At 37.9% G+C, this 23,877-nt stretch overlaps 2 protein-coding genes across 2 annotated transcripts; one reads left to right on the plus strand and one right to left on the minus strand.

Annotated features, from left to right (window-relative positions):
* Nucleotides 1-2,435: 2,435 nt before the first annotated feature.
* On the plus strand, nucleotides 2,436-13,641 carry LOC137079145 (uncharacterized protein C1orf87 homolog). Its single transcript, XM_067447110.1, has 9 exons — nucleotides 2,436-2,502; nucleotides 3,954-4,064; nucleotides 4,320-4,416; nucleotides 5,213-5,360; nucleotides 6,733-6,858; nucleotides 8,126-8,374; nucleotides 10,294-10,362; nucleotides 10,449-10,587; nucleotides 13,280-13,641. The coding sequence occupies exons 1-9, from the start codon at nucleotides 2,436-2,438 to the stop codon at nucleotides 13,438-13,440; spliced, it is 1,167 nt and encodes a 388-aa protein (XP_067303211.1). The 3' UTR covers nucleotides 13,441-13,641.
* A 1,583-nt stretch (nucleotides 13,642-15,224) lies between these two features.
* On the minus strand, nucleotides 15,225-23,790 carry LOC137078333 (cytochrome P450 2B15-like). The gene is made up of 9 exons (XM_067445527.1): nucleotides 23,582-23,790; nucleotides 23,340-23,493; nucleotides 22,559-22,711; nucleotides 21,811-21,971; nucleotides 20,994-21,167; nucleotides 20,719-20,860; nucleotides 19,622-19,809; nucleotides 16,154-16,295; nucleotides 15,225-15,602 (listed from the first exon to the last, which is right to left on the minus strand). The coding sequence occupies exons 1-9, from the start codon at nucleotides 23,774-23,776 to the stop codon at nucleotides 15,367-15,369; spliced, it is 1,545 nt and encodes a 514-aa protein (XP_067301628.1). The 5' UTR covers nucleotides 23,777-23,790; the 3' UTR covers nucleotides 15,225-15,366.
* Nucleotides 23,791-23,877: the final 87 nt, after the last annotated feature.

Genomic DNA, 23,877 nt, shown 5'->3' on the forward strand with positions numbered 1-23,877 from the left:
CTCGTGTTCTTCATCCAACACGTGCCGCCCTTTCATGATGTGACCACTGAAAGTCCAGTCAAAACCACTCAAGACTAACCAGCTGGTCTGAGGTCTTCCATGAGTAGCCAATTCATCCAGTCCGTGTCTCTCCGTAGCTTATCAAAAAAGATTCTATTATTCTATATTCTATTCTAGAGCTAAGATTCTATTAGCAGCTTTACTGCCATCAAATAAACTACAGACCAGTAATTTATTCTGAGAGATTAAATCATTACACCCCGATGGAACGGATACGATAGGATCAGCCAGACAGGAACACTGGCTGGAAGACTACCTCTACTGTGGAACTGAAAAACATTTAAAAAAAAAAAACTAAAATATGAGCTTTGTGCTGCTAATAACTGATATCACCTTGACCTGAATGGGACTGTCAGGGCTCGGTTTGGGAATGAGACGCTACTTCCGGTGATCGTCTGCCTCCTGGAGGTGGCAGTCCATATTACTGGCCTTGGCATCTAAAACAACTCAATCATAAAAGACTATGAACATAATATTATTATTGTTATATGTATTACATTATTATAAATTATTTCATTTCAAGCTATTGACTACATCAGAGTTAGCATATTGGCAGACGTTTTAACAATAATTAAAAAACATTTATTATTTTGCAATGTACAGTTGCACAGAAAATATTATATTTTATTTAATATTATTGTCCAAAGCATAAATGGTGCAGGAAAAACAACAACACTATATAATAAAATAAAACAAAAATTCAATTCAATTTACAGCTTTTGCAAAATAAAATAAAGAATATTTATTTATTTATTTATTTATTTATTTATTTATTTATGTCCACAGCACAAATTGTGCAGGAGCAGGACAAAAAAATAAATAGCTTTATTGTTATTTTTTATTTAATATTATTGTCCACATTATAAATGGTGCAGGAACAACACACAATAAATAATAAAACAAAACAAAATTAAATTAAATTTTTTTTATAATTAAATTTAAATACATTTTATTACATTTACAGCTTATGCAAAATAAAGAATATAATTTTTATTTATTTAATTAATTAATTAATAAAAAATAAAAAAAAATCCCCACAGCATAAATGGTGCAGGACAAATAAAATAATAGTTTTATATATATATTTTAATTTATTTAATACTATTGTCCACAGCATATATGGTGTCAAAAAAATAAATAATAATAAAACAATTAAATTTCATTTACAGTTGAAATATATTGTTTTTGTTGTTTATTATAAAACATATATAAAACAGCACAAATAGTGCAGGACAAACTTAAACACAAAAAAACTACTAAAATAATTAAATAATAAAAATAAAGCCATTTATCTTTAGCTAGGTAAAAGACCATTATAGGCTTCTAAAGCGCATTCACCTTCTCGTCGTGTAGTCAGGCCGCATGGCTCTCCTTCAGAGGCTGACTGTAATAAATCACTCTTATCTGTGTATGTACTGGAAGCGTCTGTGGGGTAACCATGGCACTGTGGAGCTCACCTCTGGAGTCCAGAGAACCCGAGAGAGAACAGGCTGTGCTCTTACTTCAGGATCCTGCTGTTCCTAACCTCACCTACACATCTGAGATCAGGACGAGGGCGCTTATAGATCTGAAAAACACAAAAAGCACAGATCCAGGGATAGTGGGTAAGTAAATGTTTTCCTTTCAGCATTCAAACGCAAACATGACATACATCACTGAAGTATTTATAGATTCATAATCTTTAAAGCCGCAGATGAATGCCTCAGGAGAGTGACGGCACTTCTGAGGTTTGATAACCTGTCACGTGAGGCGGTGACATTTAGACATGTTTTAAGTGTGCAGATAGTATTTAGCTACAAATGGCAGCGATTTACCCGTGCCTCATTATCTTCTCTGCAGGAGCTTCCCACATCATGGATGGACGGAAAACCACAGGGAAGACCAGCAGGCCACAGCTGATGGTGAAGATTGTTGGTGGGAAACAAATTAGGTATTTCATAGAAGGGAGCAGAAGGTAAATTTGGGCTTTATTCTTTAAAGAATAATTTATTTATTCCACATAACTACAAGTGTAAAATCATATATACTGTATATTATATATATATATATATATATATATATATATATATATATATATATATATATATATATATATATATATTTATAGAGAGCGAGAGAGAGAGAGAGAGAGAGAGAGAGAGAGAGAGAGAGAGAGAGAGAGAGAGAGCGAGAGAGAGAGACATACAGTATATATACACATGTAGTACTGTGCAAAAGTAAGAATGCTTTCAAAAATAGACATGTAAATAGTGAAAGAATCCAAAATAATCAAAGATATTTTGATATTTTTCTTTGAACAAAGACGTTTGTTTTACTGTGTTTCACCCCCCTCTCTCTTATCAGTGGGGCTGTTTGGGATTCCTAAAGACAAAGAGATGTTTAGGGCCTGTAAGCCAAATGGTGCCACACCTGTAGTACAGTGGGGGAAGTCTGGTCTGACTGGTCAGTTTGAATGTCTCAGGGTTTCAGTCACATGGTCAAGGGATGTATAAAAGAAGATTACAACTGTTGCTCGAGGTCTTCTTCCTCTGAAGGTCTTTTCTCTGGGTCTTCTTCCTCCGACGGTCTCTCTTTTTCTCTGGGGGTCTCTTTCCTCTGACGCTGTCTTTTTCTCTGGCTGTCTCTTCTAGGGCCTTCTTTGGCTCTTCTCTTTGCTCTCTCTCTTTCTATCTCTCTCTGTCTCTCCCTATCTCTCAGGTAACATTCTATATATGCTGGGTACGATTAATGGTATAAGTTTTATCATCTCATTCATCTATTTTGTAACTATTTTAGGTGTAACCATAACCGGATTTTGTCATTAAATGCTTTCAATTATAAATGATTTGCTAACTAGTTTTGGTTTGGTATTGACTTTGAAGTGCTCCCTATTGCAATACAATATAGTCCCATTAAAGCAACGCTCTCCCACATATTTTGCTATTGTAACTGCGCTTATTTCCGTCGTTGGTATAAGTTGCAGTAGGTGGTTATAGACAAGAAATGTACAATTTTCTACCATCACGCTGATAACGTTTCTTTAGTCGTTCGGCAACCCTGCAGTCAGAACCACTGTAGGCGATCCACCCTTACAATAGTTTATATTTATCAATTAACAAAATGCAAAGTGAGTGAACAGAAGAAAAATCTACATCAAATCTATATTTGCGTGACCAGCCTTTGCCTTCAAAACGGCATCAATTCTTCTGTACACTTGCACAGTTTTTGAAGGAACTCAGCAGGTCGGTTGGCCCAAACATAACGACAAAGTTCTTCTGTGGATTTTGCTTCTCTCTCCTCATGTGACCCCAGACAGACTCTGACAATAACTGACAATTTATGTCAGTTATTTGTCAGTTATTCTGACAATAACTGACAAAAGAACTGACAATAATGGGAAAAAAAATGTGTACCTTGAATGCAATGTAAGTCGCTTTGGATAAAAGCGTCTGCCAAATGCATAAATGTAAATGTAAATGTACAGACTCGATGATGTTGAGATCAGGGCTTTGTGGGGGACATATCGTCACTTCCAGGGCTCCTTGTTCTTCTTTATGCTAAAGATAGATCTTAATGACTTTCGCTGTATGCTTGGGGTCGTTGTCATGCTGAAGAATAAATTTGGGGCCAATCAGATGCCTCCCTGATGGTGTTGCATGATGATAAATATCTGCATGTACTTCTCAGCATTGAGGAGACCAATAATTCTGACCAAATCCCCAACTCCATTTGCAAAAATGCAGCCCCAAACTTGCAAGGAACCTCCACCATGCTTCACTGTTGTCTGTAGACACTCATCCGTGCACCGCTCTCCAGCCCTTTGGCAAAACTGCCTTCATTTCAAACATTGACTCATCAGTCCAGAGCACCTGTGCCATTTTTCTGCACCTCAGTTCCTGTGTTTTCGTGCATAGTTGAGTCCCTTGGCCTTGTGTCCACGTCGGAGGTGTGGCTTTTTGGCCGCAAGTCTTCCATGAAGGCCACTTCTGACCAGACTTCTCCAGACAGTAGATGGGTGTCCCAAGGTTCAGTGTTTTCTGCCAATTCTGTACTGATTGCTCAGCTGGACATCTTCTGATTGTGAAGGGAAGTAAACATGGTGTGTCTTTCGTCTACTGCAGTAAGTTTCCTCAGCTGACCACTGCGTCGACAGTCCTCAACGTTGCCCGTTTCTCTGTGCTTCTTCAAAAGAGCTTGGACAGCACATCTGGAAACCCCTGTCTGCCTGAGAGACCTTGCTGATGCAGTATAACTACCTTGTGTCTTGTTGCTGTGCTCAGTCTTGCCATGGTGTATGACCTTTGACCTGGAGCTCACCTTGTTAGCGGAGTCTGGCTGTTCCTCACCCAGTTGTATTCCTCCTACACAGCTGTTTCAGTTATTGATTGGGTTTTAACCTACATATTGATTTGATGATCATTATCACCTGTTTGGTATTGTATAATCATACACCAGACTATATGCCTACAAAATCCCTGACTTTGTGCAAGTGAAGAATTGATGCCGTTTTGAAGGCAAAGGGTGGTCACGCAAATATAGATTTGATGTAGATTTTTCTTCTGTTCACTCACTTTGCATTTTGTTAATTGATAAATATAAACTATTAACATGTCTATTTTAAAAGCATTCTTACTTTACATAATTTTTTCACACCTGCCTAAAACTTTTGCACAGTACGATTAGATAGATAGATAGATAGATAGATAGATAGATAGATAGATAGATAGATAGATAGATAGATAGATAGATAAAAATAAATAAATAATTATACATATAATTAAATAAATGTAATTTTTATGGTTAATAACAGCAATAATAATCAGCATAATTATATATAAATAAATAAAAATATATTTGTTATGATTAATAATAATAATAATCAACATGACATTTATTTGTATTATTATTATTAATAACAATAATAATAATACATTAAAATGATTAAAAATGTAATTTAAGATTAACAATAATCAAGATGATTATATTGATTCATATATTCTGATGATGATTATTATTATTATTCATTGTTTTTGTAAAATTGTAAAATTTCAGAAACTGAGATTAATCAAGCCAAGATGAGCTTTGATAATGATGATAATAATAATGCTAATGATAAACAGGTAAAAGCTTGAACAGAGTTATATAATATATAAGTTTGAAACTGTTATTATAGTCCCACAGATCACCCAGAGATAAGCAACAGCTCAGAGGACAGGAACAGTCCTCCTCTTAAAGACACAGATGGAGATTTGAGCAGAAAACCAGCGTCTCACGATCTGGAGCCTCTGGGACCAGAAAGCCTGTTAGATGCCCTCAGACAGGTACTGAAAAAGATCAGCTTAAACACCGAATTTCATTATACACTGCCTGGCCAACAAAAAAGTGTTTGGATTTAAATTTGCAAATGCTTAAGAGTTAATGATTGGATAATTTTTGCAGTGATCTTTATGTTTCTAGCATGTTATATGTTTGGCAACAGTTTTTCAAACACCCATGGGGATGAAAGACAACAATTCCCAGAATGCTTCGCTGCCTATATACGAGGCCATTGCTAAAGCCACCGCTACTAGATTACTAAATCACTGATAACTTTCCCACCGCGACCGCGTTCATCTTAATAAAATCAGTTCAGTTTGAGAACAGACACTACAATTAAAAACTGAACATGTATGTTAAATATGTGATTTAGCCGCTGAGGGAATCTCACAGCCCAAAACGCTGCAGGAGTCAGATATATTGACAGTCATGGATGAGCTCGTGATGAGAGCTGAGGTATTCGTGTCCGCGGGATAGATTCACAGCGCATGTTCAGTCTGCTCCGTTTTCAGTTCATGCCTTTGAAAGCTTAACTTTCATAGGAATTAGTTTGAGAAGTTGAAAGACTTACTTTGCTCTGCTGGCCGCACCGTTTAAACATGAATGCCTGAGGCTGCAGCTGCAAGTGTGATCTCCCATCATCCCCCACGCGCGACGCGAGTGTAAAACATGCGAAAATGGCTCCCTCTGCTGGCTATAGTCTTTAGCCCAGGGGTGTCCAATCACGCTCCTGGAGGGCCACTGTCCTGCAGAGTTTAGCTCCAAACCAAAATAAACACACCTGAACCAGCTAATCAAGGTCTTTCTTGCCATACTAGAAGCTTCCAGACAGGTTTGTTGAGGCAAGTTGGAGCTAAACTCTGCTGGACAGTGGCCCTCCAAGACTGAGTTTGGACACCCCTGCTTTAGCCTCTGGCCAACAATTCCTCCGATGGCGCACATTGACGATATTACGTCATGGGAGGAATTTTTACAGAAATAAAATGCATAAATCTCTTGTCTCTGGGGGATATGAGGGGGGGGAAGCACAATCATTCGAATATACTCCAGGGTTTCTACTGATACAAAGCCATATGCTTATCGCTGAATTAACCCTTTAATCTTGTATTTACAATGCAGTCAACATCCAAATCTTTACCTTAAAATAATTTTAAACCGTGACCTGTGTTGCAGTGTGCCAGTTTTTTTTTTTTTTTTGATGACATCTTGGTGTCATCTTGGTTGCACTGTCCATGGTACAGTAAATACAGACCAATCAAAATAATAGCACTGTACAGGGTCCTGAAACCTCTTACAATTGTTCACTAGAGGAAAAGTCCTCTAGAATAAAGATGCTGTTGAAGATGGCAGGATGCTAATGCTATGGTAATGATCCAGGTCCCAGACAGACGGTGTGTGACGGCACCATGTGGAGATCGCTCGCGCTCCTACATACATCTGAAGTCCACAACCAACCTGAGTTCTTCAAAACAGCTTCAAATCCCTCATATTACAGGAGAAGAGGTGAGATATCATGCGATCTTCAATGAACTCGTAAGTATATATGCACACTACTGATCAGAGATTTGAGGTCGGTACTTTTTATGTTTTTGAATGAAGTCTCTTCTGCTCACCAAGGCTGCATTTATTTGATAAAAAATACAGTAAAAAAAATTAATATTGTGAAATATTACAATTTAAAATAGCTGTTTTCTATGTGAATATACACTATATAGCCAAAAGTATTGGGACGCCCCTCCAAATCACTGAATTCAGGTGTTCACTCACTTCATGGCCACAGGTGTATAAATCAAACACTAGGCATGCAGACGCTTCTACACACATTAGTGAAAGAATAGGTCGCTCTCAGGAGCTCAGTGAACTCAAGCGTGGGGCCGTGATAGGTTGACACCCATGCAATAAGTCCATTCATGAAATGTACTCACTACTAAATAGCTCAACTGTTAGTAGGATTATAACAAAGTGGAAGCAACTGGGAACAACATTCACTCAGCCACAAAGTGACAGACAACATAAAAATCACAGAGCGGGGTCAGCGCATGCTGAGGGTCAGTGAGCAGAAGTCGCCAACTTTCAGAGTCAATAACAACAGACATCCAAACTTCTGTGGCCTTCAGATGAGCTCAAGATCAGTGTGTAGAGAGCTTTATGGAATGGGTTTCCATGGCTGAGCAGCTCATCCAAGACTTACATCAGCAAGTGCAATGCAAAGCACCTGACCTCACAAATGCGCTTCTAGAAGAATGGTCAAAAATTACCATAAACACACTCCTAAACCTTGTGGAAAGCCTTCCCAGAAGAGTTGGAGCCGCTATAGCATCAAAGGGTGGGCCAACTCAACCCAACGGAGTAAGAATGGGATGGCATTTAAGTTCATGAGCATGTAAAAGCAGGCGTCCCAAAACGTTTGGCAATATAATGCATGTTAAAGTCTAATTTATTCCTGTGATCAAAGCTGAATTTTCAGCATCATTACTCCAGTCTTCAATGTCACATAATCCTTCAGAAATAATTGTGATATGAGGATTTTGAAACATGATATAGCTTTGTTTTCAGGATTCTTTCAGCATTTCGTTTGAAACATATTTTGTAATGTTATGAAGGTCTTTACTGTCACTTCTGAACAATTTAATGCATCTTTGTTGAATGAAGCTATTAATTTATTTCACACACACACAAAAAAAAAATGTTTTTAATAATTTTAGTGTATTCTAAAATAGAAATAAAAACTCTAAAACCAAAATGTTTGATCTTTTTTTGACATGTCCAGACAGAGGAGCCAGATAAATCAGGCCCAGAGTGCTTCCTCTTCTCATCTGTCTCAGAGGAACTGAAGGATTGGGAACCACAAACATTCCAGAGCATTGAGGAGGAAGTGACATCACTCGACCCGTCCCAGTCAGGAACCCTCCATCAGTTAGAACTTACATACCTCTTCCTCAGACTGAAGATCCCTCTGAAGCTCAGCACACTGGCCTGTGTGTTCAAATCCTTCAGGAACACCAGTGACCCGGAGCAGGTGAGTCAGTCATCATCAGATCCTTGATGGAGTTACAGCAAATATTGTTATGCAGCTGGTCACTGTAAGTTCCAATGGTATTTGCATTCATCCCGTCAATTCAATTCTAAACATGCTGTATTCATGAATTTATCATTCTCAGTTCATATACACCTCACTCTACACACCTTTGATCATTTTCATGAATAATTTGTTTGTTTGTTTATTCATATGACAAAGTATTTTTTTTCGTTAGATTTTTTTCTTTAGACACATCCTGAATATGTTTTAGGAGACTTACCCAGTTTTCCTTTTAACCCTATAGGTGTTTAAATAAAAGTTCCAATATGGAGAACTAAGTGAATCTCATATAAACAAATTAAGATAAAAATTAAAAATGATAAACAACACACCCACACACAAACTTTTTTCTTTTGATGAGAGCTACACATTCCAAAAAAATTGGGACAGGTATCAATAAGAGGCCGGAAAAGATAAAGGTACATGTAAGGAACAAATGGAGGACCAATTTACAACTTATTAGGTCAATTGGAAACATGATTGGGTATAAAAAGAGCCTCTCAGAGTGGCAGTGTCTCTCAGAAGTTAAGATGGGCAGAGGATCACCAATTCCCCCAATGCAGCGGCGAAAAATAGTGGAGCAATATCAGAAAGGAGTTTCTCAGAGAAAAAAATGCAAAGAGTTTGAAGTTATCATCATCTAGAGTGCATAATATCATCCAAAGATTCACAGAATCTGGAACAATCTCTGTGTGTAAGGGTGAAGGCCGGAAAACCATACTGGATGCCCGTGATCGTCGGACCCTTAGACGGCACTGCATCACATACAGGAATGATACTGTAATGGAAAACACAACATGGGCTCAGAAATACTTCCAGAAAACATTGTCGATGAACACAATCCACCGTGCCATTCGCCGTTGCCGACTAAAACTCTATAGGTCAAAAAAGAAGCCATATCTAAACATGTATCAGAAGCGCAGCCGTTTCTCTGGGCCAAGGCTCATTTCAAATGGACTGTGGCAATGTTTAAAGTTGCCGACTCTCGCAGCCAGGTGTTCTCCGAGTCTGATTGACATATTACATAGGCTAACAGACCCGGGACCCGAAGTAATAGATTGGGACCCGACCCGGACCTGGCTGACCATTTAAAATATAGACCCGAACCCGTACGGGTCCCGGGTCAATGGGTCTCGGGTGCCCCATGAAGACCTCTAGTCCAGATCTTTCACCCATAGAAAACATTTGGCGCATCATAAAGAGGAAGATGTGACAAAGAAGACCTAAGACAGTTGAGCAACTAGAAGCCTGTATTAGACAAGAATGGGACAACATTCCTATTCCTAAACTTGAGCAGCTTGTCTCCTCAGTCTCGAGACGTTTGCAGACGGTTATAAAAAGAAGAGGGGATGCTACACAGAGGTAAACATGGCCTTGTCCCAACTTATTTGAGATGTGTTGATGCCATGAAATTTAAAATCAACTTATTTTCACCTAAAATTATACATTTTCTCAGCTTAAATATTTGATATGTCATTTATGTTGCATTCTGAATAAAATATAGAAATTTGAAACTTCTACATCATTGCATTCTGTTTTTATTCACAATTTGTACAGTGCCAATCTTTTAGAATCGGGTTTGTATAAAAAAGAAAAAAAAATTATATTTTTGTATTAAATTAATACTAAGATGAAATTGACAAATATACGAAAATGTCAAAAAAAGAAAAGAAAAAAGAAAACGAATTCACGAGTTAAATTTTTGACCTTGTAAAATAATAATGGCTTTAAATTAAAGTTTTCCAAAATGAAAAATTGAGGGATTCTCAAGGCTCAAGAGTTAAGCATGTATAGTTTTGCATTGGAGTGTGTCTTTATTTCATGTAAAAGTGTTTGACTGTGTTCATCACACTCTGCAGGTGAACTATAAAGACCTGCTGCAGTTCATACTGAGAGCTGTGCCAGAGGACAAACAGCCGAGTGTGGAGGTCTGTCAATCAGCCTGATAAAAGAATAGTATCTTTTCAGCAGTTAAAAATAAAAAATACGATATTTTGAACATGATCTCCTTTAGACAGAGATCTGGGATGCATCAGTGGCCAGCACTGACCTGGAATCAGTGATCAGTGTGTGCGCAGACAAAAGAGAAACGTGGCTTCAGAGGTTCCAGAAGATGGAGATGGCCTTACAAATGTGTGACACCAAAAATACAGGTAGAAAACCCATCACAGAAATACAGTATGTTTTTTTTTATTACACGTTAACCTTTCTTTAGTGTGTAGTGTTGCTGTTTGAGCATGAACAGATCCCCATATTCTCTTTATATCAATGCCAATGTGTCTAAACTCCCTAAAACACCTCCATTAGTCTTGAGTTTTCTTCTGGGAACTAACATGTCACAATATTCCTCATTTAAATAATGAATGCACAGAATAAAGGGGCGGGCCTGGTTGAGTTTGTTAGTAGTGTGTTGAAACTCCAGTTATGGTAAGGGACTTGATTTTTGTTTGTATTTCCCAAACACACGCAAAGCGCTTGACCAATCACAGTACACTGTTCCAGTCGACCAATCAGAACACACTGTGCTTTTCAGAAGGAGGGGCTTCAGTGAGACGGGAACTAAACAGAGCGTTACTGACAGACTGAAGAGAGGAGCCACAACAATGGAGAATATGAGAAGAGTAATGCGTTTCAGAGCAAACAAAGCTTGAAACATTGGTCTGGGGATTCTGCTAGGAGTAGCCGGATCGATCTAAAAATCGCTAGTATCAATGCCAATGTTGGTATCGGATCAATACAGTTGCAATTGAATTGATATTTTAATTTAAACATCTCTCCTCTACATTCATTATACTTTGCTCATGTCTTCTACCTCTACAATCCTGAGCAAACGCTGCATACTGCTCTCCCCTACACAAAAGGTTGTTGTTGTTTTTAAAGGGGGGGTGAAATGCTGTTTCATGCATACTGATCTTTTTACACTGTTAAAGACTTGGAATCCCATCCTAAACATAGACAAAGTTTCAAAAGTTAAGGTGGACGTTTGGTGGGAGTATTTCTTTGTCAAAAATACTACTTCCGGTTAGTCATAAGTTTCGGCAAGTTTTTTGAGATCATGCGTCCCCTTTGACGTTAATGGGGGCGGAATTTCCTTATATGGGCCTTACGGACAATTCTACCGGAAGCGCGTGAGAGAGAGCGAGGGAGAGAGCGAAAGCAACAGGCTACGCCCATCAAAGCGCTGGCTCGTAGGATGCTGGACAGGTGATGTGCACATAACAATGTCACCAAAAAAGTGCGTTTTTGGTTGCCAGACCAAGACAGTCCTGCACAGATTCCCCAAAAACCCCGCGTTAAGGCAACAGTGGATGTAATTTGCTTTTCCGGATCAGCAACTGAGTTGCGCGAATGTTTATATCTGTTCGCTGCATTTCGGTGCCGACTGTTTCATAAACAAGGCCCAGCTCGACACAGGATTTTCCCGATCGCCTAATGCTGAATGATGGAGCAGTCCCAACGATAAAGGTCCCAACGTTAGAACCGCAGGCGGAGAGTGAGACTGCTTCAAATGTCTGTGTCTTTCCCTATGCTCATCAAGTAGCCCAAACATGATCACGTATAGTTAATTGATCAATGGAGCATGCGATGTGTAGTGCGTGTACATTTGTTTAGCTGGCCACTATATGTGTAACTTTGTTTGTGTATTGTAAAAGCACTCCAAACAACAATACACAAAGAGTGGGGAAATATGTTGAACTAAATAAGCACGCTTCTTCATTCAAATGTGCTACTATTCCGTGTCTTTCAATGTAACGCTAAACACTAACTAATCCTGCTGTGCAAAACCGGTCCGCTTACTGTCTACACAAACCATGCGTAAACACACAAACACACGTGCACAACTGCACTTCCCACATGTACACCTTCAAAGACACAAATACGACGATATAATTCAAGTATAAATATGTAAATAACACAAGCCGCTAAGCATATTATATAGTTAGTGTACCACAGAGACGTCCTGCTCTAGTCGTTTTTGCTGCTGCTCCTGTTCAACTGCAGCCTCTGGGTCTGATTCCGGATCATAGATGTATGGCTGTATCTGATTAAAAGCCATATTTTTATTTTGAATAAAGTTTTTTTCCCGCTGTTAGGGATGACGCACTCGACTCAACACAATAGCAGCAGCGCGCACACGTCATTATTTAGCTCCGCTCACACGACACGCCCCCACCCGCTCTGCTTTTTTCGGAAAGACTCGGAACAGCGCATCTTTCTTATATAATTATAAAAAAAAAAGACTTTTCGGAGATATGCAGGATGCAATGTTACTCTATAGGTACTCAAGATTGACATGACACTGACTGAAACTGAGTGTTTCACCCCCCCTTTAAAGGAAAAAGTATCATTGGTATCAGTAATACGGACCCCTATATGCATTAGGTATAGGATCGCCCACCACTAGATTCTGCTCTGTATTTTCTACTGCACAAGAGGCGTGATCAACGAGCATTATTCAAAGGACTCTGTACGCAACTGGATAGTCCTTCTACCAACCAGACCACAAGAGGCGTGATCAACGGGCAACGACCCATCGCATCTTTATCAGTCATATTGTTAAACCTGCCAATATTGCGTCAGGTGAATAAGCCAATCTGTGATTGGTTCCTGCAGAAGTGTACCAGAAGCAGTAGAAATGAACGTACAGGTTTCCAGACTGAGCTGCAGGGCAAAATCACATCACCGGCAGATCAGGCTGAGTTTGTCCAGTCTACATTCAAGCATGAAAAGCCCAAACACAGCGACACCATATATTGCTTCTTTAACACAATTTAAAACTGTTATGGACTAAGAAGCGATAGATCTTCCTAAACTGAAATGATGATGTTTTCAACTGTTTTTTAGGTTATGTGGACAGAGATCAAGCCAAACGCCTGATCCTGAACTACAGCCTCATCTTTGATCTGAATCTGAGTCCTCTGAAGGTCAACGAGATCACGCGTAACACTCAGCGAGAGGGCAGAGTTCACCTCGCCTCGGCTCTGCGGCAGCTGAAGGAACTGTAAACCTCTTCACCCTTTTCTTAAATCTAGTCACACACCACAGATTTACAGTTCTCCTCAACATTAACACTGATCCTGTAAAAATGGCAAAAAGTTTTACTCTATGCAAAACTGAAAGAATCACAAACGCATACAAAAAAAATAAATGTTTCACCCCCAAAACATGGACAAATGGATGGATTTTTTTTTTTTACAAAGCAAAATATAATTTATTTTTTTCCCTTTGAGATTAAATGAACCAAGACATCTCTTGTTGGCAGGTTATGACATCAACGTTCCCCTTTCTGCAGTTTAATTGGTCAACAATAATAATTAAAAAAATATATCTCTGATGCTCCAATAATATAAATTTCTCTTCAGATTAAAAAAAAACAACAACACAAAAAACAGAACCAATAGATGCACACATATGAATTCTGACAGCCAACAAATAAAGTAAACTACATCTACAGAGTTTAAGGCACTGTGTATGCATTATTAATGCCCACATCAGAGCCCTTCTCATACGCAATACTTAAAACAAACACAGGAGGGTGAAGTTTCACCTGTAACTCATGCCGCTGTCTCGAGCGCTCTCCTCACCTCTCGCATGAGATAAAACAAAATACACAATACAGCAGATACACAATACATTTGTTGGTTAAAAAAAAAAAAAAAAGAAACAAAACCAAGGGAAGTCACAACTGTGTGTAAGTGGATATACACACATTGACAAATACAATGAAAAAAAAGTGCGTTGGATTTACATTATTTAATGGTGTACGTCGGTCCCACATAAACAAATGATGTTTGTTTAACGCAATTGAATAATGTAACGTCACCATCATGGAATGAATACATCACATTAAGTGACTCAATTAAGTAGTTTTAAATTGAATTTTATGTCTCCCTGGCATGATTCAGACATTCAATTTCATATATTCAGTTTATGCTCATAATGTCAGCGCAGCTAACTACAGCAGCTGGTTTAGTCCAGAAATGATCAGTACTTTTGCAGTGGATTCTGTTCGAGGTCAGATCACATTCTCACCAAAAAACGAACCGCTCCAGAGTTCATTTGAAAGCGTACACAGTACAGTTGGGAGTACAGAGGTCTCGGTGCGCTTGTTTGGTCCGCTTTTGGGGTGCAGCCGAGAGCGATTGCTGCTTTCACACCTGACCAAATGAACCCTAAATTCTGACCAATCGAAAAGCAGTTTAGGAAATACGCCATGGCCAATGAGTGATGTAAATGTTGTCACGCGCCTGCATTTTGGTTCGTTTCAACTGGTTCAGACCAGGTTTGGTTCCATCAAGGAACCAAAAAAGCAGAAAAATGAAACGATGTATAATTGTTTGCCGTTGGTTCGGACCAAATGAACCGAACTAGAGATGTGAAAGCACCCTTAGAGGAGTCGACATGCTCACGTGTGTGTCAGTGGCTTTGTCCTTATTGTTGTACTTCAGTAGGCGAGAGCAGGCACAACCTTACGCTTTCTGACTACTTCAGTTTGTGTAAATCCACCTGGAGTTCAGAGTATTTATTTTTCCCCAAATTAATTTCACACGTCTAGTATAATTTTGCATAATTAAAACAAATTCATAATTAATAACTTCTGAAAAGAATATAATATCAGTTCTAATAGGGGATCACTGTGGCAACATGCCCCGCCTGCTCAACTGGGATTTAACCCCAGCTCGTGTTTTCTGCCGTAAAAAAAACAAACAACACAAAAAAAAAAACAGATGAAAAATAAACTTCAGTAAGAAATGTACTTTTGCTATGGTTGAATAAATGTTCAGTGATATCTTCCAAATATTTTTTAATCTCACTGTAATTTTTTTTTCTAAATAATGTTATGGCAACTCAATTAGTAAATACACTAAGTTTGGTCATCCTGGCATGTGTGGAAAGTGTTAAAGCGTGTGTGTTACAACTAACCCCCTCCCCTATGAGGACACGATGGGAGTCTGATATATTTGGGATTCTGCCGGCCCCTCTTTAGTATCTCTGCTGCGGCAGATGATGTCGAAGGGCTGAGGAATGCGGACGATACCCATGACCCCATCCATGTCCAGGGGCTGTGGATCGGATGGCCAGGAGAAATGAATCTGCTGGAGGAGAGACGTGATGAACAGGAAGAGCTCCGTCCTCGCCAGCGTCTCGCCCAGACAGACCCTCGGACCTGCACACACACACGCCACTAAATGTTTAGACCTACGTTAAAGATTTATGTATTTGAATTTCATAAAAAAAATTATTCATCCATTTGATTACAGAGATTTAACAGAGATTAAACTTAATGTGATGCATATACGTCAGTCAAACAAAAGAAAGATTTCTGCACTCTGATTTTCAATTTAAATCATATTTTAAAGACAGCATAAATCATTGAGAAAATTACTACATTTATTCAATTTAGTGTGAACACGCATATGGCTAGCTGTGGAACAAGCGATATTCAGTTCTATGAGACTCACAGATTTGATTGATGATAAATGTATAAACCTGGTTATTGTGGATTTAAAACATTGAGTTTATTAGTACCATCACAGAAATCTTACCGCTTGGATTCATTCATCTATAACTGACAAATGTCAATACTAATGTATTGTGCTAAAACTGTGTAATGCAAAATGGATGTGCATATTATACGCAATACAAAACGCATAAATCTTCAGTATTTATTTGCGTGTGATATTAGTGCAGGAACTCTCGTGTTTATGAAGGACTCACCCAGTGAGAACGGGAGGAAACACTCCGGCTTGCTGAAGCGTCCGTTCTCATCCAGGAAATTCTCCGGGTTAAAGGAGTCGGGATGCTTCCAGTGCTCCTTATTGCTGAAAATCGCTGATAAATTTGTTAGGATCATAGTTCCCTGTGTGAGGAAAGTTCAGCAGAGTTAAACAAAGCTTTTCAGAAAACCAAGGATTATTATTCATAGCCCTAAACCACCAGTCATAATTTACACTGGCTTAATGCTCTTACATGATAATATTACATACACATTTCATTTAAATGATTGGACAAGCACAGCTATATATAATCTTAACTTTACCCTTACAGTTTAAATTATTAGTCAAAAAGGTTCATGACTATTTATTGTGGCAAGAATTTGTCGTTTATGATTGGGAAATATGAACAGAGAGAGATATTTCATACCAATATGCTTAATCATCATCCCTCCCTCGTATTTTGTAACAGATCCTTCCCTCAACAGACCAGAAGTCCTAAAATTATACTTAATGCTCATTTCATGTCGAGAATATTTTTTGGGAGATTTTTGTTATTTACCTTTAAATTACTAGATTATCAATAAATAATAATTCAAGAATTTTTCACATTCTTTCAACGTAAATTCAAAATAATGCACACTCATGCATAACTCGTTTAAATCAGCTCATAATCTCTCACATTGGGTGTCTTTGCAGACCTCTTATGATATATAAAAATAGGACTTGCCACTAGATTGCCTTACAGCTCTATATGGAGCAAATGAGCAGTTCCGCTGGGTCCTAAAGTCAGTGTCTTCAATATTCAGATACACATGTAGCCATTATAAAATAATTTTTTGGTAAAGTTTTAGTGCTTTTAGAATTGAGCATTTTTTGTTGTTGCTTTTTCTGTGTTCTGAAGCATTTCTCGCCTTCCATTAATTCCTAAGGGGGTTAAATTGACCCACAAGGGAAGGATTTATTACTTTTTTTAATTTCAACCACAAAACTCCTTGAATCCAGTCAATTTTTGTGTGTATTTGTGGTTCAAGTATGACAAAAGTCCTAGGGTCAGAAACAGACACAAAGATTTACACAGATCAGATGCACCAGATTTGTGAAGGAATAAAGTAGGACTGTGAAACAATTAACTGAATCCAAAATAAAATTGTTTAAATAATGTGTGTACTGTGTATAATTATGTATATTTGAAACCCCACACACTTATATATTCAAGCAATAAATAAAAAAAAAAATTATATATATATATATATATATATATATATATATATATATATATATATATATATATATATATATATATATATATACATGCATACATACACACACACATTTTATATACTGTATAAATATTAGGGATGCCACAATACTCAAAATAATATTGAATCGTTCGGTACAGCATTCACGGTTTAATACACGCTGGTGAATTGCGCTTTTTTTCCGGTTTTGCATTTAATTCATTATTTCCATTTCTCTCCGTTTGAAATATTTCTCTCAGTTTAACATATAAACACAGTCGGTTATGTCTAAAGTGAAAGTAAAATCTGCGTATGTCTGTATATGAAATACGAGCAGGTCTTCAATTGACAGCAGCAGAGCTGAACGCTTGTCCTTAAAGGGACAGTGCACCTCTAAAATAATGTTAATAAAAATATATATATATAAAAAAAAAAGACCTTTAATACAGTGGATTTTTATCAATGTTGTATATTGAAGACTATGTAGTTTTTATTTTAGCCTACATTTATTCATTCAATTTCATACTTAAATGCTGCTCTACATCTCTGAGCTGCCACTGTAAATCTTTATATATATTTATTTTATATTATACAATACACTGGGAATGTGTGGTTTTTAAAGTAAAGTTCAGTTTAAGTAAGGCTTTTCAAGTCTTTTAAGTAAAATAAAGAAAGAGTATTTCAATAAAAACTAGGGCTATCAAAGTATATTTTTAAAGTAAATTTATTATTACTTTTTTAAAGTATTAATTTATTACTTTATAAATATCAAAGTATATTTATAAAGTAAATTTATTAACGCGCGTTAACGCAGCGTACATTTTCTGTTTGGTCCATAGTTGGAGACATCGAGATAAGCCATAGACGTAAAGGATGCAGCAGCAAACATTAATAGGGAAAGAAAATGGTTATCATTATTCTAAACCAAAAGTGCAGTTATTGCCTATAAGCTACCATATTTTCTGTTTAGCCATATTAAGCCCCGTTTCCACCACAGGAGCTTTACCCAGGAACCAGGAACTTTGGGTGGTACACCAGGTCGAAAGAAAAGTCCCGTTTACATTGAGCACATTCTCTGCAGTCTGAGCGCGATGCGTGAATACACTGAAGCGCACTCGCCCTCATGTCTGAGGTAAATCATTGACACATCACCACTTACAGTACACATGATATTGAACTAAATACATTACAATCGGCTAAAACGAATGCACAGGTTACTTTTCTGAACAAGAACGCTCCCGTGTCCATGTTCTTCACGTGAATCGAGGCATAGTTTGGCACGCACACGCAAAATAACGGCAGTTCAATAGAGAGCGCGCCTCTCTTAAAGGGGCCACACTATATTCCTACTCGTGGAATATGGACCTCCTATGGTATGTTACTTGTGTGCTCACAGGTCCGCATGACAGCTTTCACATTACCAGTTTTCATACGAACTGTGCCCTGTTCTGAACTAAACTGCCAGTAATACTACCTTTATTTATATTCTTAAAATGAGAGAAATCCCTGCTTATTCTGAATTTTTAAGCTAGGCTTAAGAGACACGAACTAGTTCTTTGATAAACATCTATGACCTTTGATACATATCTAGTCTTCATGCTTTTTTATTGAATAAGTATTATATGGTTTCACTAATAATAAACTTACATTTGCATAAAGCATGCATATTTGTCCATATGACCATGTTGATTAGAGTATTAAAAACTTAATTCAAACTAAATTTAAGATACATTTACAACAAATAAAAATCTGTGAATAATCGCGAGTTAACTCATGACAATCATGTGATTAATCGCGATTAAAAAAAATCATCGTTTGACAGCCCTAATTTATTTTATATTATACAATACACTGGGAATGTTTACAGGGTTTTTTTTTAAGTAAAGTTAAGTTTAAGTAAGGCTTTTCAAGTCTTTTAAGTAAAATAAAGAAAGAGTATTGCAATAAAAACCTTTTTCTGTTCGTCGCCTAAGAATAGAATAGCACAAAACAGAACCGAAAAACCGTGGTTAAAAACCGAGGTATGTATTGAACTGTGGAATAACTGTAATGTTACATCCCTAATAAATATAACTTTTTTAAATATACACATGCATGTTCATTCAGACGGGTTTTTCTGGATCAACCAATTCAACAAAATGATCTGACTTGATATGAACGATTCAAACATATTTCCAAGTAAAAGAAAGGGCCGATTTCTTTTTCTTTTTTTCCAGATAACCGTTCATTACCTGAGGAATGTCATATCCTCGTAGTTTTGTGGGCCGAATCGTTTCATGAACCACGCCCAGTGGCACAATGTTGGCACAGCGCTGAATCTCGTGAACAGTGGCGTAGGTGTACGGTAGTTTGTCTCTGTCATCCATCCTGGGCAAGCGGTCGTAACCCAGAACCCGAACAATCTCCTCATGACATCGCTCTGTGTGAGACAAAGGGAAATTTACATCTCCTGGCACCTGAAGGTCAGGAAGAGTTAAAAGCTCTGTGATCAACACAAGTTTATGATACTTGCACATTTTCTCCATCAAGATAATTATCAATGATGAACACATTTTATGAATATTGAAGCCTAAATGCAGTCGCCAGAAGTAAAAAGCTCAAGGTAGGCTATAAATGAACGGTCCCACAATTTCAACGTCACCATCACTAAAACTCCTGACAACTCTTCCAGTTCTTATTTCAAAAGATTTTCCCAGAACGTTGGAGTTAGACTAGTTTATAAGAGCACAATTATGAGCATAATGAGGCTGTAAAAGCAGACTGAGCGTATATCTCCGGCGTGATGACCTTTAATCTCGACAGCCTTAGTAGTTCAATTAGCCACTTGTTAGCAAACGCCTTTATCAAGACACGTGGTTATGCTTCAAAGTTTGGATTTACTGATGTATTTTGTGTCGTAGAATAAAACGTGAAAGTGTCTTGAGCTTGTGTTTGCCACAGAACTTATTTCAGCCAAAATCTCCTTCAGAAAACCCATCGACTTTGGGACGAAGGAACCGGAAGTGTTAAAATGCTAAGTCACTTCTGCGTTTTTCACCTACAAAATGATGTCATACCAGCACCACTATATTAACTGCAGAAAAGCAGTCTCATTCACCAATGCTCGGCAGAATTTCCTGGCGAATTATAGAAGCTTGATTCCAGAAATTCTTGCAATTGCCAATTTATCTCTCGGAATGTGTTAATTTGATCAGAGAATTGAACACAACTTGCAATTCTGAGAGAGAAAAAGTCTTAAGTGCAAAATATTTTTTCTCCATTCAATTCTGCCTTTCACCCCAAGATTCCTGTAGTGTTCTTGTACACTGCTAATGTTTGGCTTCATCACCTTGTACATCCGGGTTCTGAATCAAGTAGATGAGTCCCCATCTGATGGTGGTCGATGTGGTGTCGGTTCCAGCCAGGAACAAATCAGCGGCTGACATAATCATGTTATCCTCATGAAACGTGGAGTCCTCGTTGGACTTTTGCTGCTCCAGGTGAAACAAACCTATCAGTTTACTACAGATAAAAACTAGACTAGTTTTACATACGTGACCCATGACTGATTTTGTGGCCCAGGGTCACACATATGCATGCGAGAATGCAGTAACGTGATCTTACCTTCTCGATCTCCAGCAGGTAGGCATCAATGAAGTCTCGTGGGCTGTCTGGATCCAGAGTTTCTTTGTGCTCTCGAACTTCATTGCGGATGAAACCCACCAACTCGTCTGCATTCTGCTTGACCTTCTGGTGCGGCCCGGGGAAATGCTTGATGAAGGGCGCCAAGTTGAAAAACTAAGATAGACAATAAGATTATTGGTGCATTGTAGCCCAAATATTTTTCCCATTTGAGAGTTATTTCAGTGCATTTTATTCACTCCATATGAAGTAGATAGTCTCATTATCAAGACAATATTAGATAATTATTTTAAATTACAGTTAAAAGACAAGGAAAATATAAAAGTTAATCTATCATTTTCATTACTTGTTTATAATTAGATAAGGATTTTTAAAAGTCATTGCCATGGAAGAGCAAGTTATAGTTTATAAATATTATATTTACGGTGGAGTAAAACTAAAGATTGATAGATTAAAGACAAATAAATTTAATTAAAAACGCAACTAAAAAGAGTCAACTAAAGCGAGCCTAACTCTATGCAAATGCCTCATGTCCTGCAATATAGCAGTGGGAATGCAAACAGTTTATCACTGCAGGGAGTTCTTGCCCAGAACAGAACCATACCGCCAATCCAAACTATACGTACGGTAACTATCCATAATCTTTGATTTAAAATTGCTTCTACAACAGAAAGATTTGAGTACATGGGTAAGGATAATGCACATAAAAGAGAAAGCCAGTGACGGTTATTCTTCAGCAGTATTAATAGTTTTTTTTTTTTTTTTTTAATGAATGAAAATCTACCAAAAATGATCATACCTGTCCCTCAGCTCCCCCTGCGAGCCTGAAGTTTTCATTCAGGATTTCCAGAAGGCATGAAAAGCGTTTGTCATCATAATCGAAGCGATCTCCAAACACGATGGAACAGATAATGTTGGAGACGGCATTCTGTAATGCATGCTGGGGGTTCATTGATTTGCCTTCAAAGAAACATACATCAGTATGAGTGTGAAAAAAAACACCATTTACATCCAATCCATTTTGAATAGTAAGATTTGTATGCATCCTCAACATTTAAAGGTGCTTTTATTATGACGGGACCGGACACAGTCGTGGGCACCATTTCCGCTTTTCTGGAAATAAAACTGTTTATCATTTAAGTGTGTTTAAAATGATGTCATGACGTTACTCTGCGTTCTCTCAGCGGCTGCTTTGACACTTGTACATACTGCTCAGAGTAAAGCACTTCTGCAGAATAAAACCGCAAAACGAGGGGAAAACATATGACGCAATCGACAGGCGACTCCCTCAGACATCCCGGCTCACTGGTTAAAATAGCAATTTTCTCACAATTTACAATTAGTTGGAAACATTTGGGATATTGTAAGTACTTAACAGAACAAAATATATAACTATGCCCGGTTTATTTTGGATGTTTTACAGCAAATATACTACATAGCTCACCTTTAAATACACAAATCTCAAAGTCCCATATCTACGAGACTTTTGTAAGGAAGACATTTTTAACACTATGGAATGAGTTGTAATAGAGGATAATATGTCATACCTTCTGCTTTAAGCATTTCAGAAATCAGATAGCGGCTTTCCTCTAACACCCGATCTTCTACTGATTTCTTCCCCAGGCCAAAATTCCTGAGAGTGTGAAGAGCAAACCGTCTCTGCTGCCTCCAGGAGTGACCAAACGTGACCATTATTATCCCTGAGAAAGAGAGAACGAACGTTATAATCTATTGCTACAGGTTTCACAGCAACTCAAGATCGACTATACACCATTAAATTCGACTAAGAATCTTTTGAAGAAGTCTATTGAACAAAAGTTCCCAAGCTATAACTTCTTCAGGGAACCCAAAATGTTGCGGCATTGCTTTGAAAACACTCTTGAGACCTTTATTATCTAGAGCGACTTAAATTTTGAATAATAATAATAATAATAGTAATAAGTTTATTTTTTAAAGCGCCTTTCAGGAACCCAAGGTCGCTTTACAATGTAGTACAAAACAATCGGCCTGTTCATGATAACAAATAAACAAGCAGGTGTACAACAATCAACTCCAGATAGACAAGACAACAACAAAGAAGTTACATAATCAAACCCGAACAATTAACAGCAACTAGTCATGTAACATGAAAAGGTGTATGATCACTTTAATGGCTGATGTGGTGCGAGAGATAATTATTTACTGCCCAAAGAAAACAGGTGAGTTTTAAGTTCGGATTTAAACAACTGTATCGGTGCGTTACAGTCAAGGGCAGCTTGTTCAATAATGTAATGAATGAAATATAGTATAGAATTCACAAATGAAGCAACATAATATCGTGTTACTGACCATATCCATTACTTAACCATTCTATAAGAGGCATAGCCGGTCTTCCAGAAAAAGCTTCCTGAACCAGGGCTTCCTTCGTGACCTGGATTGTGTTGAGGGTTATCATCGGCTGCCTCCCGATATATAAAGTAGACAATTCTCCATACTGACTCATCTAAGAAGATTCACAAGTGCATTTCAATTTGAAAACAGGTATAAGGAGTTAAAGGATAAGCTCATATAAAAAAACAACAAATACTCACTGATCTTACTAACTCCATTGGATTCTTTATCAAATGTGGTAAGGATCCCACAAAGGGCAGAGGTCTGGGACCAGGAGGAGTTCGACCTCTGGAGGAATTAATCCTGAAGATCTCGAACAGAACCAGAACGATCAATCCGAGAAACAGAGCCAGGCCTGCAGAGGCCAGATCTAACTTCATGAGAGTCGCCCACATGATTCCTCTTTGAAGAGCAGTGGACGACTGTGGGCTTTATAAACAGAGCCAAAGAGGGAGGAGACAGCGAGAGTTTGTAACGCTGTTAACCCTTTCAGATG

The sequence above is a fragment of the Pseudorasbora parva genome, chromosome 6 (assembly GCF_024679245.1).
Source record: "Pseudorasbora parva isolate DD20220531a chromosome 6, ASM2467924v1, whole genome shotgun sequence".
Lineage (NCBI taxonomy): Eukaryota > Metazoa > Chordata > Actinopteri > Cypriniformes > Gobionidae > Pseudorasbora > Pseudorasbora parva.

Bases quoted from the DNA above. Each gene is read 5' to 3' on its own strand.
- LOC137078333 (XM_067445527.1), bottom strand. From the start codon at position 23,776: ATGTGGGCGACTCTCATGAAGTTAGATCTGGCCTCTGCAGGCCTGGCT. The intron at 23,494-23,581 runs GTGAGTATTTGT...GAATCTTCTTAG, and splicing joins CAATGGAGTTAGTAAGATCA to ATGAGTCAGTATGGAGAATT. The intron at 22,712-23,339 runs GTCAGTAACACG...TCTCTTTCTCAG, and splicing joins ATGGTTAAGTAATGGATATG to GGATAATAATGGTCACGTTT.
- LOC137079145 (XM_067447110.1), top strand. From the start codon at position 2,436: ATGTTTAGGGCCTGTAAGCCAAATGGTGCCACACCTGTAGTACAGTGG. The intron at 6,859-8,125 runs GTGAGATATCAT...TGACATGTCCAG, and splicing joins CTCATATTACAGGAGAAGAG to ACAGAGGAGCCAGATAAATC. The intron at 8,375-10,293 runs GTGAGTCAGTCA...CACACTCTGCAG, and splicing joins ACACCAGTGACCCGGAGCAG to GTGAACTATAAAGACCTGCT.